General features: G+C 46.9%; 1 protein-coding gene across 1 annotated transcript in view; it reads right to left on the reverse strand.

Moving 5' to 3' along the window:
* Positions 1-16,764, reverse strand: part of LOC135877032 (glycine N-acyltransferase-like protein 3) — a 32,851-nt gene extending 16,087 nt beyond the window's left edge. The window contains exon 1 of the mRNA XM_065402360.1: positions 16,613-16,764. Within this exon, the coding sequence (XP_065258432.1) occupies positions 16,613-16,764 (152 nt within the window). The remainder of the gene's footprint in view (positions 1-16,612) is intronic.
* Between the last annotated feature and the right edge of the window lie 453 nt (positions 16,765-17,217).

Consider the following 17,217-nt stretch of genomic DNA (forward strand, 5'->3'; position numbering starts at 1 on the left):
GAAGAGTAGAAGAGGTTAGCCAACTGGGTGTAACTTGGGCGATTTCCTTAGAGGCAAAGCATGCAATGTCATAGGAGGAGCATAAGGTATGTACTCGATAAGCAGTTTGGAAGGCTTTGGCCTTTTTGTTGTATTCTATTTCTATTACATGCATTTGGGTTTTGCAGGTGAGATAAGTTGGAGAGCAGAGGGAGTAGAGAAGTGAGGTTTAGGAAGCGGTTAGGGATAGGGGAAGTCCAATTAAATATAAAAGGAACATTTGGATGGAGGGTTACATAAACCTGAGGATTAGCAGGCCATACAATAAAGCGGCTTCCTTGTGCAGCGGTTAAGTTAAGGTGAAAGGGGATAGGGATGTGGGGGTCCGATGGCAGGGCACATCCCTGGCTTTTACTAAATAGTAATTTTTCCTTTGGATTTTTACCTATCGCTTCCCCTTCCCAACATGCCAAATTAAAACGTTAACTACTTCTTCAGGATGCAATTTGCGGAGGCAAAATAGCTGTGGGGGTTCCAAGGGCCATAATGACCACAAGGTTCCGATACCCACCCAGATATGTTGAGCAGCGAAATCAGAGGGAGTGGTGATGAAATGGCTAGGTTCATGGGGTGGTTTAACTTCCCATACCTGCCGGTGGATAACCCAGTCCCATAGACAATTCGCCCAGGGTTTTGGCACAAGTAAGTGCACTGGAGCCCAGGTGCCATTTACCGGTTCCGAAGCTTGGAAGGTACATGCAACAGAGTCACAGCTTTATTTTGACAATGTTCACGTATTTCTCCACTTCCACAGCTTGGGTGGCACTCCCACAGTAGTGGTAAGGGTTTTAGGCCACCGCTGATTTAAAACATTGGTTTGCATTTTTTTTCTAAGGGACCGTTAAAGAAATCCTGCATTTGACTACAAGCTGAATCCCAGACAGTGTTCTTTCCTGCTAAGGCAAGGGTGTTTAGTTAACCCTGCCTCAGTAAGGAGGCCTGATGCTTTTTCCAAATTTTCCAGGTGTTTTTTATGGTTTTGGGCTTTGTCTATTGTTCAAATAGCGGCTACTCTAGTTAGGTCATGTAAGATTCCTTCTACTACGCCTCCCTTTCCCCAATAAAAACTTTCCCACTGCACAAGCTGGGCCAGTTGAATGGCCGCTTTCTGAAAACAATTAGGGTACTAGGTAGTTATTTGGAAAGCAGAGAGGGAAATGAGAAAGTGGTGGTTCTTATAGTAGCATTTAGCACAATTCACCACTGTAAACAACAATTCCATCGGTAGGATGTGCTATACCACATTTGTTGTTCCGAGACTTGAATTTCCCTGAGGCTACGGCCAGACAGATTTGTATGGGAATTGGAGAAGATACGAGGGGGAGTAGCTGGGGAGCGGGGACTACAACAATGGGCAACCATATAGAGCCGGAATACACTGCAATATGACACAGGCCAAACCGGAGGCTACTGATTGGCCAAGATTACTTTTTCCCTCCCCACCCCAAGTTCGTTAAGGAGGAGAGGCTGAGAAATATTAAAAGTTTCATCTTCAGGTACTTTTGGCTAGCTTCCGCAAGCTATTCTTCAAGATTTCATAGTCTTAGTTCACTTAGCTGTCCGGCAATGAGGCTGGAAGGGAGGGGTTACCAGCACAATCACCTTGCTTGGTTGGAGGCTTTATTGTGGCCTCAGGTGGAGAAGTTGTTTTCTTAGAGTAGTATAAGGGCCCTACCATCAATCAAACCCTAACCCCGCCCCTTGACCCCTTAAACCCCGCCCCTTGACCCCTTGGTCCCTCCCACCTGTCACAGGAAGTCCCACCCCATGGGGGTATTACTTCCGGGGTCAAGGTGCCACCTGACCGGAAGCAAGGTGTGTCATGTGACCCCTCTAAGAACTTCCCCCCCCACCCTTTACCAATCAGGAGGGGTTTTGTGCCGAAAGGACCGCCCCGAGAGGAGATTTTGACCCATCAGGGGGACTTCCGGGGCGGGGGTGACCCGTCCGGAAGTGGGTCGTGTGACCCCTCTAAGAACTCCCCCCACCACCCTCTACCAATCAGGAGGGGTTTCGTCCCGACAGGACCTCCCCGAGAGGAGATTTTGACCAACCAGGGTGACTTCTGGGTTGGGGTGACCCCTCCGGAAGGGAGTCGTGTGACCCCACTAAGAACGCCTCACAAGGCTCTCCGCCTATCAGAGTGCAGCACCATTACCCCATAAATCCCAGCGCCAGACAGAGGAGGCGGCCATCTCTTACCAAGGACACGTGTTTTCGAAAGCGCGGAAAGGCTGCTGAGAGGAAACATGGACTCCTTCACCACCCCCGTGAGAACTTCGGACTTTGTTTTAGCCCCGAGGGTCTTTGACCGACCGCGGAGAAAGCGCTACATCAGCGACAGTTCCGAGGGGAGCCCTTTGGCCCAGCCGTTGCTGGATACGCCGGAACCCGACCCCGAAACCCTCGTGAGACACCCCGATGAGCATGGCGGTCTCTCTTTGTCCACCCCCTCAGAGGTGGAAGGCGATTGCGGCTCGGGGGAGTCACCGGCGGACAAGGAGAACGGAAAAGACGGCGCTCAGGTAAATGATTGCTTAAGAAGCGATGGTCGAGGAGGGGTTGGTAACTCTGAGGATGAGGCTATGAGGAGTTTAAGAGGCTTTGCATAGAAAGCGTGGAAAGGCTGCTGAGAGGAAACAGGACAAGGCGAATGGAAAAGACGGCGCTCAGGTAAATGAATGCTTAAGAAGCGGCGGTCGAGGAGGGGTGGGTAATGGGTTAGGAACCGGGGGTTGCGTAAATTAAAAAACAAGCAGTGAGAGGTGCTTACACGTTTTCTTTTCTGAAAATTTCTCAACAGCTCGACGATGCCTTTCTAGAGGACCCGGACAGCGATGCATCAAGCAGCGAAGATGAACTGGGCCCACCATGTTTTTGCTCAACGCCAATACGAGTTGTTGAAGAGGACTCTGAGGATGATGGCTATGAGGAGTTTAGGAGGCGGCTTGGCATAGAACTAACTGAGCCAGTGCCACATCGTGAGCGTAAAAAAGTCATGCGGACTATCGTACGCGTTGCTGTTTATGCTATCCTTAAACACTACCTTAGGGAAAAGCTTTTTGAAGATTGTGAGGGCTGTGTCATAGATGCGCCAGGCCAAAGGCACCATGATTGTGTGACTTGGACTTCAGTGGATATAAACTGCAAGCTCCGGGGCCTGTGTGCTGAGCTGTGTTTGGAAAGCTTATTAAACACTGTTGTTGCCATAGGCTATGGTATGCAATGTCTGTGCCTAACCCAAGAACATTTAGCGCAAGGGGTGACCTTGATAAATGCTGTGCAATTCAGTGCAGACCCTGACCGTGTTCTAAGGAAAATGACCAAACCGGAAGATGCCTGCTTAGAGCATTATATTGACCGTCTAGTCCGCACAAAGAGTTACAGAACCCTGCTTAAGAAAAAAAACTATTTGTAAGAAATCTAAAAGGATTAAGTTAGAGAATGGTGAGGGGACAAACATGCGATATAAAACTTGGTAGCTGTAAATTTTTTTAAAAGGGGGGGAGGGGGTTTGTGACTATTGTGTTTTGTTAGAAGGCCTTTGGCCTTTAAGTGAGCTAAAAAGTTTTAATGAAGCATCTTGGTTTTGTTTTCAAGAAGCTGTATGTTTTTTAAATAAAAAAAAATAAATTGTTTGTGAGAATTAGCTCTTGTGTTTTGTGTGTGTGTGTGTGTGTGTGTGTGTATAGCAAAAAGCTGAAATGTATGTTGTGGTGGGGAAGGGGAAAAAATCCTAAAAATGTGCTTACAATAAAAGAACCAAGGCTAGTTCAGACATGTGTCTGAGTACAATAGAGTTAATATGGAGATATACTTATCTCATAGACCTGCCTTTACTAGCAGGGCCAAATATTGATTTTGCCCCAGAGCCCTAAGTGGTCCTCTCAAGGCTTGAACTCACAACCCTGGGCTTAACAAGCCAATGCTTAAACCACTGAGCTAGCCTAATATCTATGAGATATTAATATCTCCATATTAACTCTATTGTACTCAGACACACAGTACTTCATTTACCTGAGCGCCGTCTTTTTCCATTCGCCTTGTCCTGTTTCCTCTCAGCAGCCTTTCCACGCTTTCTATGCAAAGCCTCTTAAACTCCTCATAGCCATCATCCTCAGAGTTACCAACCCCTCCTCGACCATCGCTTCTTAAGCAATCATTTACCTGAGCGCCGTCTTTTCCGTTCGCCTTGTCCGCCGGTGACTCCCCCGAGCCGCAATCGCCTTCCACCTCTGAGGGGGTGGACAAAGAGAGACCGCCATGCTCATCGGGGTGTCTCACGAGGGTTTCGGGGTCGGGTTCCGGCGTATCCAGCAACGGCTGGGCCAAAGGGCTCCCCTCGGAACTGTCGCTGATGTAGCGCTTTCTCCGCGGACGGTCAAAGACCCTCGGGGCTAAAACAAAGTCCGAAGTTCTCACGGGGGTGGTGAAGGAGTCCATGTTTCCTCTCAGCAGCCTTTCTGCGCTTTCGAAAACACGTGTCCTTGGTAAGAGATGGCCGCCTCCTCTGTCTGGCGCTGGGATTTATGGGGTAATGGTGCTGCACTCTGATAGGCGGAGAGCCTTGTGAGGCGTTCTTAGTGGGGTCACACGACTCCCTTCCGGAGGGGTCACCCCAACCCAGAAGTCACCCTGGTTGGTCAAAATCTCCTCTCGGGGAGGTCCTGTCGGGACGAAACCCCTCCTGATTGGTAGAGGGTGGTGGGGGGAGTTCTTAGAGGGGTCACATGACACACCTTGCTTCCGGTCAGGTGGCACCTTGACCTCGGAAGTAATACCCCCATGGGGTGGGACTTCCGGTGACAGGTGGGAGGGACCAAGGGGTCAAGGGGCGGGGTTTAAGGGGTCAAGGGGCGGGGTTAGGGTTTGATTGATGGTAGGGCCCTTATACTTCTTAGCAAGGTCCGAAGGCTTAATGGATTTGTCAGCGGACAAGAGTCCCTCAGCATGGGGCGAGGGCAGTTCTTTGCTGATGGACCCTTATGCAAACCCAGTCCCAGGTTTCAGCGAGTGGCAGGACTGCTGTATATAAAAAGACCTAACACATTTCGTTAGTATCTGACTATTGTGTAATTTATTAAATGACTGTTTATTTGAGCTAGGCCAGCAGGGCACTGTTGGTAGCTGCATTGGGTGCCCTGATAAAAAATTTTTATGAGGGCTGAATCTGGTCCTCTGATTGGGAGTGGCCTTTAAAGGGCATTTGGCCATACTGGATCTGTGAAGCCGCACACATACTGGATCTGTGAAGCCGCACACATACTGGATCTGTGAAGCCGCACACATACTGGATCTGTGAAGCTGCACACATACTGGATCTGTGAAGCCGCACACATACTGGATCTGTGAAGCCGCACACATACTGGATCTGTGAAGCCGTACACATACTGGATCTGTGAAGCCGCACACATACTGGATCTGTGAAGCCGCACACATACTGGATCTGTGAAGCCGCACACATACTGGATCTGTGAAGCTGCACATAGCTCTTTTATAATTAGCTCAGATATGCCAGATTGTGATACAAAATCCTTAAGCAAAAACCCCATAACAGCCCCCGCATGACATATTTTACCAATGCAAAACTGTTGCAAAACCTCCGTCCAAGATCCTGCATTTGCCCTTCCTCCATAAGAAAACACACCACCAAAACTAACACATAGTAATGTATCTTCCCGTAAAAAAGGCAAATGCCTGCAACACTCAAACACCTGAACAAATTAATCCAAATATTTAGAAAGAGTTCTTAAAGAGGGACTAACACATACTTACAATTATAACATTTAAACATTTGAATAAAATTAATTCAAATATCTAGAAAAAGTTTTTAAAGAGGGAAAAGTGCTGTCTGCCCAATCATCACGTCACTGGCAGTAGTGCTGGGCCACAGAGGAAAAGTTTTACTTAACTGCAGCAATCAACGGTGCACAGTCATCCGGTGATGCACGCGAGCAAATAGGGCCAGAGCACCTGAGGCGCAACCGTCCAGGGAGTGCCAAAGGTGTACAGGGTACAAGGTGTACCCAGCAACACTTCCAGATTTCTATTTGTGGCTTTTTAGTTGATATTAGCCTTTACTTGCTATTTGTTACCAAAACAGATTTAAAATTTTCCATTCTTTTGGCTTTGGCTGCAGCCACAACTTTGGTCTTTATTTTAAACACTTTAAATTTTGTAAAGCATTAAGTTACTTTAAGGATCAAATGCTAAATACCAAAATCAAACAACACTAGAAAACATCTTAAACTTATAAACAAAAAATTATACACACCAGGAGCGTTTCTTAACAAATTTAACTAACTTTTTTTATATAGTCAAATGATTTTACCTTAATCATTTGATTAATATCCTTTTGCCTGGATTACCTTACAGACACTCCCAAAGGAATGGCTGCAAAGAAACCAAGAATTTCTTTTTTTAACATTTATTCATAGTTTTACCGCTTATGCCATTTGTGATGGGTTGGATTACAGAAACCCCCCTTGGGAGCTGCCACCCAATGTACCAAGACTACTTCTGCTACTGTTTTCCCTGCCAGCTCAGGACTCCAGCACCCCGTCTTGCTGAGCCAGACACTCCAGTCTGCTCTAACACAGACCCAGGGTCTGAATCACTTGTCCCAAAGCTGCAAGTTTACCTGAAAACAGCTCACAGTAGGGTGCTTGTCTCTAGCACTCAGATGCCCAAATCCCAATGGGGCCTAAACCCAAATAAATCCGTTTTACCCTGCACAAGCCCATGCAGGGCAAACTCATAAATTGTCTGCCCTCTATAACACTGATAGAGAGAGACATTTTATATTTCTAGTTTTAGATACAAAAGTGGTACAAATCAGAAGACTATACTCAGTAGATTATAAGCTCTGTAATGATACCTTACAAGAGACCTTTTGCATAAAGCATATCCCAGTCACATTATATTCACTTATTACCATATTTTTTCCCTAAAACTATTCCAGTTACATTATATTGACTTATTATTAAGTTTTTATAAAATCATATAGACTGCACAACGTCACATCATTATTTAAGCAATTACTATTATGAAAGGAAAAAAGCAAGAAGCCAACCCTGCAATTACTTAATTTCCACCAGCAACTACAGAGTTAACCCCTCAACCCCCCCCTCTTAACTTCCTCAAACTGCGGTTGCCTGCCGGTTTGGGCCCAATCCTTTTTTCTTATGGGCACAGGCATTGTTTTACTATCAATTCAGCAGGGAGGGTGGGCTGTTTTTACCAACCCTCCTTGTAGAAGAGGATTAATTATTTAACAAAGCAATTACTATTATACTTAAAGAGTGGTTAAACAACACAACAACACTAAAACACTTGCTATCATGCTGGAAGAATAGTTAAACAACACTAAAATCTATATTACACAAATTAGAACACTGCAATAAGCTCTGCTCTCTCTTCCAGGGGAGAGCAATCCTTCCCTCTTGCTCCTTTTTAAACCTGGGTGTAGCCTCACCCCTTTCAACATTCACACCACTGGGGAGGATTTATAAGGAAGGTCCTCGCATGCACCCTGTCCGGCAATGAGTTACCAATTCGCCCTTTAGGGGAACGGGGTAGGATGCCCGATTGCCCCAGGTTTTGGCAAACGATTTCCAGGGGCTCCCCTTCAAACACAGCAAGGGGAGGGAGCTCACTCCATACGCGAGTCCTTGCTCCAGAGGAAGATTTGGGGAAGGGTTTTGGTCGTAGGCCAATCACACAAAAGTTTAGGAAAGCTTTGGTCACCGTACACCTCTCCCCCAGTAGAGAGCACCGGCCCGCCTTCAAGAGAACGGGATGGGATACTCTGCTACCTAGGAGTACGCGGACGGATTCCTTGGGGCCTCCCCGCTCTCCAAGCAAGGAGGTGGTCCCCGTACACCCCTCCCCCAGCAGAGAGCACCGGCCCGCCTTCAAGAGAACGGGATGGGTTGCTTCACTGCCTAGGAGTACGTGGACGGTTTCCCGGGGCCTTCTCTCTCTCCGAGTGAGAAGGGACACAATTGTCACTTAACGGGTAAGAAAAGGGTGGGGACCTACTAGAGCGGGGGTCTCCGATTCACGGTCCCTTACCCCGCCCGCAGCTGGTCCCGGAGTCACCTTGCGACCTACAATCACACCACACCTAAACCGGGATCTTTGCTATAACAGTCCTTTCCAGCCCCCAGCCTATTGCTAGTGGGAGTCCTGTCAATCCCCGGGCCGCAGGTCTCATCAGTTCACACAGCCTATTGCTAGTGTGGTCCACCAGCCTATTGCTAGTGGGAGCTACTCCGGCCCCTTCGGCTGCACCGGGACTTCCTGGATTACGCCCTAACTCCTGTTAGAGTCCAGGCAGTGGATTCCGCCCCCCTTCTACTCCACTCAGGGGATTATACCCCACCTCGCTTAAGGGGTCCACCCGCGTCCTACAGGTTCGGTGGATTACGCCCCTACTCGCTATGGGGTCCACTTTCCCGGGGTGCTCCTGCAGCCGGTCCCTCACCTCCCTCTGAGATCACCACTGCCCAGAGGGATATGGCCACAAAGCTAAGCAAGCAACAATATAGAAAGCTTAAAAAGGCAAAGCATAGGAGTTTGGCGTACTTCTTGTTCTTATTAAGATTAGAAACCCTCTCAGTTGTTTACCTCTAGTCCTCGGGCCACTCAGTTCTTGAGTCAGTGGTGGTTTCCTTTATATCCCAGAGAGATCACCTAGCCTATTCAGCCTCTGTTCCTGCCTGAAGAATCTCCTGTCATCCGAAACTTGTTTTTATTCTGGGCTGGCACTCTAAAAGTGTTTAACTGCCAGACGGATGTCCCAGTAATTTCACCGAGGCTGTTCCAAGGAAACCCTTGGGTCTAAGACCTCGTGTACACACCACAAAACAGACAGTCCCCTATGCCCCCCCCCCTAGCTTATAGCCTAAGGAAACAATGATAGAGAGAGCGCAGCATGATGCAAGAATTTAAACAAACAAGTTACAGAACGGACACACACAAAACAAACAGGCATCAGGCAAATGAGTCTAACCTTAAAAGGTTCGGATCACAGCGCGTTCTCACCTGAACCTAGAGCCTATGGGCAGCTCCTTACCGAATCCCAAATAGAGACAAGGGTCTCTTACTTGGCGCCTGGGATCAGTGTGGGAGCGGTCCACGGTCCTCCGGTCCGGTGGGACGTCGAGTGATCCCGGACGAGCCCCCAAATTGTCGTGGAAAGAATCACCCACGCAGTGATTTTAGTTCACAGACTCAGAGCCTGAGGCCTTTATTGCAATACATACCAACGCGTTGGGGTGCAGTTTTTCAAACTGGCACCCCTAGCAACAGCCCACAGGCTGCTTTTATTCCATTAAACCACAAGCAGGGTACAAACAATACGTCATGAATTAAATCATTGGGGGCAAATCACAAGCTGAGCAAGGGTTGAGCACGAGCTTTGGGGACAAATCACAAGCTGGGCAAGGGTTGAGCATGAGCTGATCACGAGCTAGGAAGCAGGGGTTGGGGTCAATCTTCTCACCCCCCTCCCTACCCTCTGACTTAATTTCCGAGGAATGGGTGTTTGTTTGGGTAGAAGGGCGCTTGGTGGTTTCCGCAGGGGTGGTGCTCGGCCCTAGCTTGGGTACATTTCTCAAGACTTGGACTATGTCATTTTCCGGGGGATTTCAGCAAAGGCTTAAGGAGTGGGGGGGTTCCAGGGGAGTTTAAACGAGAGCTATCATTGGTTAAATTGCAGATAGCTGGACTTGGAAAATATTGCAAATAGTTATAGCAGCAAGGATGATTAACTCTCTGCAAAACAATTTACAAATCACAAGCATCTTACGTTATTTCCATAGCTTCTTACGTTATTTCCGTAGCTTGCGGTTATCATATTTCATCAGTTATGAACATATTTCATTAGTACTGCTGCAGGGGGGGGGGTGTTATTCTCCCATTCCCTCCTCTGGACATGACCCTTGACCGAGTTTGGCAGAAAACTGTGCAGTTTATTCTAGTTTAAGCTTTAGGCCTGCCCTACTCTGTGCAAAGGCCATCAGCATAACAGATCTCTGTTGGAGGGTTTATTTTGGGGCCTTCAGATTCAAAGCTCTGGCTATCAAAAAGAAAGCCCTCCCCCCTCTATTTCCCCACACGTTCAAACTGATAAAACCCTAATGGGCAGATGAAGGCTGTCTTCTCCTTATCTTCTTCACCCAGAGGGATCTGGTAGTATCCACTCCGAAGATCCAACACAGAGAACCACTGGCTTCCTAGCAAACAGTCTAAGGCATCTTGGACTCGGGGCATTGTGTACTGGTCAACCACAGTACGGCGGTTTAGGGTGCGGTAGTCAATACACATCCGGATTTTCCCATTCTTTTTACGGACCACCACAATGGGTGAGGCGTATGGGCTGCGGGACTCTGTAATGATGCCATTCGCAGCCAGCTCCTGAAGATGTTGTCGCATATCTTCCATCTCGGAGAGGGCAATCCTCCTAGATCTCTCCCTGAAAGGTCGAGAGTCATGTAGTCTGATGTTGTGCTCTACTCCTTTTGCACATCCCACATCCCACTCATGCAATGAGAACACCTTGGATCTTTCACAAAGTTTCCTCCTCAGGCGATCTTTCCACTCCTCGGACAACGGTGAATCTCCAAAGTCAAACTTTGCCGGGTCTATTGTCGGAACTTGAGTCTCACACTGGGGTTTTACAATTGATTCAGGCTCGAAGAGGTCTGCTATCTTTTGTCCTTGCTTCACAACAACATCTCGACTTGTTTCATTAGCAATCAGTATAGTCACCTTTTCCTGGGCTTCAGCAGGTAGGGTTATGACTCCACTGGGGACCAGCACTCCTTCCGGGAGCTCTCCTTCAACTGGCTGCTCTACCATTGCTAATGCCCCTTTACTGCCTTTCAGCTGGGTACTCATGACAAGCACTTCCTGCTCTGTCCTTGCAGGCACTACTAAGGGGGTTGTGCCCCTGTACTTCAGCGCCCCAATCGGTAGCTGAGATGTCTCCTTTTTAGCACCCTCAATCTTCCTATAGGCTTCAGCACAAAGCGTATGGATCATCAGGGTATTCAGGTACTGGTCCCCAGCCCGTCGTCTGCAGTAATCCGCGAGCACCTTGAAGAGACTGGAGTTGGTCCCTATCAGCACAGACACATCAGAGGTCCCTTTAGGGTCAGGGCATATTAATGCAGCTGTGTCCACCTCTTCTCTTACCCCAGCAACCTCCTCTGGGAATTCCAGGTGCACTATGACATACCCTTGGTAGGGGTATTCATCCATGCTGAGGCCACATAGACCAACGCCAGTCAGTGGCTGTATAGGCAGGTGCCTAAGCATCTGTTGGTAGAATGACTGAAATATAATAGTCACTTGAGATCCAGTGTCAAGCACGGCTTTACACTCCGCCCCTTCAATCTTCACCATGACCTCTGCTCGAGGCCCTATCAGTCCTGCGGGGATCCCAGCTGGACGGTCGCTTCTGGGGGAATCTTCAAATCCTGCAGGCCTGGGTGGTCCCCGTCCCCGGACTCTCTGGCAGCTACCGGATCTCTCCCAACTGATCCTCAGCTTTCCATACACTAAGGAGGGGTTTTCTTCATTATGGCACTTGCCAGCACTGTGTCCATCCTGACCACATCGGTAGCAGAAGAATTGTCCTTTCCCCCTTCGCCCAGGTGGGATGGTGGCTCTAAATGCTGACTTCTCCATCGCCACAGTCAGAGGCGCCTTATTCCTGGAAGTCTTAGCTCGGTCAATGGTGCTTTGCAGTTCAGCTATCCGTTCTCTCAGGGCCTGCATTTGTTGGGCAAGTTCCTCTGTGGTGCTCACCATCAGTACACTGGCCGTTTGCAGTGGTGTTGTGCCGGCTGGCTCCAATGTTTGGGCTTCCCAAAACTCGCTGGCAGCCTGCCTTTCTTCCTCTTCTCTGACCTCCTTTATCAGCTGGGAATAACTTGGGGGATGTTCCCGTCGTTCTCTTAGCCGGAGATGGAGTAGAATCGGGTTCTGATACTGAGCTCCTCTTACAATTTGAGGCAGTCTGGTCTGATCCATCTGTTCAGCAGTCACTGCTCCCCTCATGACAGCTCTCTGAAGCAGTCTCTCCAGCCTCTGTATATAGGCTGAAATCTTCTCGCCAATTTGCTGTCGGGAATTAAGGAACTTACAGTAACTGTCTTCAGGGCCCTCTACGCTCCCAAAGGTATGATCAAGGGCCTCTAGGCAGTCCTTCACACTGACCCCAGGGTCAATGAGCTGCAGGGTGTGAATCACATCTAATGCTGGGCCACTAAGGCTCTCTATTAGACATCTTCGCTTTTCTGCATCGGGAACGGCCCACTCCCGCAGCATTTCAGTGGTATGCTCCAACCAGGGTTCAAACTCCTCTGCCCCAGCAAATAATCTTAACTCACGACAAGAGTTTAACATAGCCTGGGACAGCACAACCTTTTCCAATATTTGCCCCAGTGCTTTTGCCCAATCATTGGCTGAGGCTGCGGCCCCTGAGCTAGAGGCTGCAAAGTTTTTCAAAGGGACACTATTAAGGACCCAAAAGCAAGCTATTCCGCTGGGTAGGAAAGATAGAAAATGTGGCAAAAGACCACCTTGGCTTAACCACGAGATTTTGCATGATCTAAAAAATAAAAAGGAGTCATATAAAAAATGGAAACTAGGACAGATTACAAAGGATGAATATAGACAAACAACACAGGAATGCAGGGGCAAGATTAGAAAGGCAAAGGCACAAAATGAGCTCAAACTAGCTACAGGAATAAAGGAAAACAAGAAGACTTTTTATCAATACATTAGAAGCAAGAGGAAGACCAAGGACAGGGTAGGCCCACTGCTCAGTGAGGAGGGAGAAACAGTAACAGGAAACTTGGAAATGGCAGAGATGTTTAATGACTTCTTTGTTTCGGTCTTCATGGAGAAGTCTGAAGGAATGCCTAACATAGTGAATGCTAATGGGAAGGGGGTAGGTTTAGAAGATAAAATAAAAAAAGAACAAGTTAAAAATCACTTAGAAAAGTTAGATGCCTGCAAGTCAGCAGGGCCTGATGAAATGCATCCTAGAATACTCAAGGAGCTAATAGAAGAGGTATCTGAGCTTCTAGCTATTATCTTTGGAAAATCATGGGAGACAGGAGAGATTCCAGAAGACTGGAAAAGGGCAAATATAGTGCCCATCTATAAAAAGGGAAATAAAAACAACCCAGGAAACTACAGACCAGTTAGTTTAACTTCTGTGCCAGGGAAGATAATGGAGCAAGTAATTAAGGAAATCATCTGCAAACACTTGGAAGGTGGTCAGGTGATAGGGAATAACCAGCATGGATTTGTAAAGAACAAATCATGTCAAACCAATCTGATCGCTTTCTTTGATAGGATAACGAGTCTTGTGGATAAGGGAGAAGCGGTGGATGTGGTATACCTAGACTTTAGTAAGGCATTTGATATGGTCTCGCATGATATTCTTATCAATAAACTAGGCAAATACAACTTAGATGGGGCTACTATGAGGTGGGTGCATAAGTGGTTGGAAAACTGTTCCCAGAGAGTAATTATCAGTGGTTCACAGTCATGCTGGAAGGGCATAACAAGTGGGGTGCCACAGGGATCTGTTCTGGGTCCGGTTCTGTTCAGTATCGTCAATGATTTAGATAATGGTATAGAGTGCAAATATTTAGATAAGAATGTGCGAGTTTCTAGTCCAAGTTTAATGTTAAATGCTTGTTTCAGTGTTGTTTGCGCTCCCAATCTCCATTTTGAATTTCACGTGGTGCCAGCAACCTGCCATTACTGGCTACATGCGGCTGCCTGCGGCTTGCAATACATTTTGCTTTGGGTAATAAATTGGAAATCCCTCCCATTCCTAGATTAATAACAGATGTGCCGCCAGAAACTGACCAGGCTCAGGGGCGACCTCTGCCTCTTGTGTTTCTGATGCTGGTTCCGCGGTGGGCAGCCCCTCTGGGGGGGGGGCATCAGAAAGCCCCTCCGAGTAGGGAACCAGGATGTGCCACCTCATCCAGCGCTTGAGGGGCACATTATAGGTAACGTTATAAGATTCTGCTGTATGATGTTTGTGATGTTATCTGATTAAAATATAACCATATAGATCATTGTTGCAACCACAGTTATATATTTGCAAAAAATCTTGTACAAAATGTGGCATGTAAGATGTCTATGAAAAGGTTATGATTTGCTGAATATGATTATGCTATCTGTATGCACGTATCATTTTTGTATTTGAAGTTATGAGTATTGGCTCTATACCTGGATTTCAACTGTTTGCTCCTGGGGTAACACCCACAAGGTATTTAGTCTGCACATCTTGGAGGGACTATTCAAATTAAGGTTTCAGAGTAGCAGCCCTGTTAGTCTGTATCCACAAAAAGAACAGGAGTCCTTGTGGCATCTTAGAACCTAACAAATTTATTTGAGCATAAGCTTTCGTGGGCTACAGCCCGCTTCATCAGATGCATAGAATGGAACATATAGTAAGAAGATATATATACATACAGAGAACATGAAAAAGTGGAAGTAGCCATACCAACTGTAAGAGGCTAATTAATTAAGATGAGCTATTATCAGCAGGAGAAAAAAAACCTTTTGTAGTGATAAACAAAACGGTCCTTTTTAGACAGTTGACAAGACGGTGTGAGGATACTTAGCATGGGGAAATAGATTCAATATGTGTAATGACCCATATTAAGTGGCTCATCAAGAAACACTTAACCAACAGTTGACCATGGGAGACCATGTACACTGAATGGACTGTCCTGCAGATGTGCTGTCTGGGGTATAGGTAATGATTTCCTGCTGTGCCTAATCAACATTCTGCCTGGACATGTGACTTGCCCATATCATTCCATACCCCATCTTTTACCTGTAATTTTCTACTAGCTGTGCTGAGGGCTTTGTTTGAAACAATGTTCCACATGGCAGAAGCTATAAAAGGCCCTGGAAACACCTCCATTTTGCCTCTTTCCAGCTCAAACCTCTGGACTAAGGACTTGTACTAATGGAACATTCTAACCAAGGGACTGAGGTCCTTCCAATGATTTGGAAGTAACCAGAGACTTATCAAGCCAGCAGTTTATTCCATCACTGCTACAAGCCTGAACCAAGAACTTTGCAGTTATTGTACTTATTTGATTCCTTGAACCAATTTTAACTCTCACCTTTTTCTTTCTTTCTTTGAATATACCTTTAGATTTCAGATACTAAAGGACTGGCAACACTGTGATTTTTGAGTAAGATCTGAGTTGTATATTGACCTGGGCATGGTCCTTTGGATCAGAAGAACCTGTTATTAGATTAAATTGGCTTTAAAGAACCACTCATCTATAAGTCTAGTGTTTTTGGTGGCGATACAAGGACTGGAATGCTTAAGGAAACTGCTGTTCTGACTGCTTGTTAGCCAGTGTGGTGAAATAGCAATTTACTTTTGTTGCTGGTTTGGTATATCTCATGAGAGAATAGCCACCAGCTTTGGGGCATATCAGCTCTATTTTTCAGCAGTTGGTCCTGAATTTGGTATTCTCAGTTGTGACCCACGAAGGCTCAGTTACCATGTTGCTAAGGCATATTTCAAATCTGGGGAAGCAGCCCAAATCAGTTCCTCAGAGCAAACAGGGAAATTGACATGTCAGTCAGGTGTCAACAAAATCAACTGGACTATATCACTTAGTTAAGCGGCCATTCTTTGACAGGAAGAAGGATGTGAGCGAGAAATTTACATCTTGGCAAACAGACTCGCTGTTGCCTGAACCCCAGCTAGAGGTGATTCTCAAAGAGGAGCTAAAGGTGTAAAAATGAGGAACAGATGCCCCAAATCACCTCTCTCTCTCTCCTCATCTCTACTCACGGCATCAATAACGTTTGAAAGACAAAGGAAGCATCACTGAACTGGGGGAGTCGTCCTGGCTGAAAGAATCCAGCCAGACAGTCGTGAATACACGGCGAGAGAAATCCATTTGCTTTAAGTTCACTTAGCTTGTAAAGTTAGGTATTAGTTTGCATTTTATCTTTTATTTCTTTGTAACCGATTCTGACTTTTATGCCTCATTACTTGTAATCACTTAAAATCTCTCTCTCTCTCTCTGTGTAGTTAATAAACTTGTTTTGTTGTTTTATCTAAGCCAGTGTGTTTGGATTGAAGTGTTTGGGACCCTCCACTTGAGATAACAAGATTTGTGCATGTCATTTTCTAGTAATGAAATGATGGACTTTCTATGAGCTTGTATTGTCCAGAAGGAGAGAGCTGGGCAATACAAAACGCATATTTCTGGAGACAAGTCTAGGACTGGGAATTTGCTAGTGTCACTCTGCAATATAATTCAGGAGTGGCTGGCTAGAAGCACTCATATATTCAGCTGGGAGTGGTTTTGCATGCGAGAAGCCGTGTGTGAACAGGCCAGGAGTGGCTGCTCTCACAATGAAGCAATGTAAAAGGCTCCCCAAATTGGAGAGCTGAGGGGACACAGCTGTCCATCGGTCCAGATTGTACCCTGAGGAATGTACCAATCACACACGACCCCATCAGTGTAATAGTGAGAAAATGGTTGTTGGACATGTAACGTACCTGCCTGGGCGTGTTTGGGCACATCTGTGTCCTGTCGCCGCCTGACATTGACGCCCTAGGCCTAGCCTCTGGCAATTCCGAATGCATCTGCTCTGGGCCCTCTTGCCTGGATAGCGCGTCTGCCCCCGTGACATGTTGAGTCTCCATCTCATGCCTTTGGAGGGCTGTACTCCAGCGTACCAACCAAGAGTTGGTGCCTTTGGTTCTGTGTAGCCACGCTAAAGGGGGGCTGTCAGTCAGTACCCAGCGCCTCCGGTTGAACAGGTAGGATCTTAGCTGTCGGACAACCCACAGTTGCCGAGCATTCATGTTCTATAACGACGTCATTCCATTCACTTGGAGTCCATTTTCTGCTCAGAAAGAGATGGGATGCTGCTCAGTGCCCTCCCCTGCTGGCATCATCAGCGCTCCCAAGCCTGTGTTGGATGCGTCAGTGCACAATTCACTGGCCAGAGTCCGGCTTCGCCTTTCCTGACAGAATTTGTTTTACATCTTCAATGCCCCATCCTGCACTTTGACACCTTTACACTTAGACCTGCACCTTTGAGGCTCTTCAGCACCATTCCCAGGTGATCCTTATGCTCTGGCAAGGAATTGCTGAAGAC

This window comes from Emys orbicularis, chromosome 4 (genome assembly GCF_028017835.1).
Source record: "Emys orbicularis isolate rEmyOrb1 chromosome 4, rEmyOrb1.hap1, whole genome shotgun sequence".
NCBI lineage: Eukaryota > Metazoa > Chordata > Testudines > Emydidae > Emys > Emys orbicularis.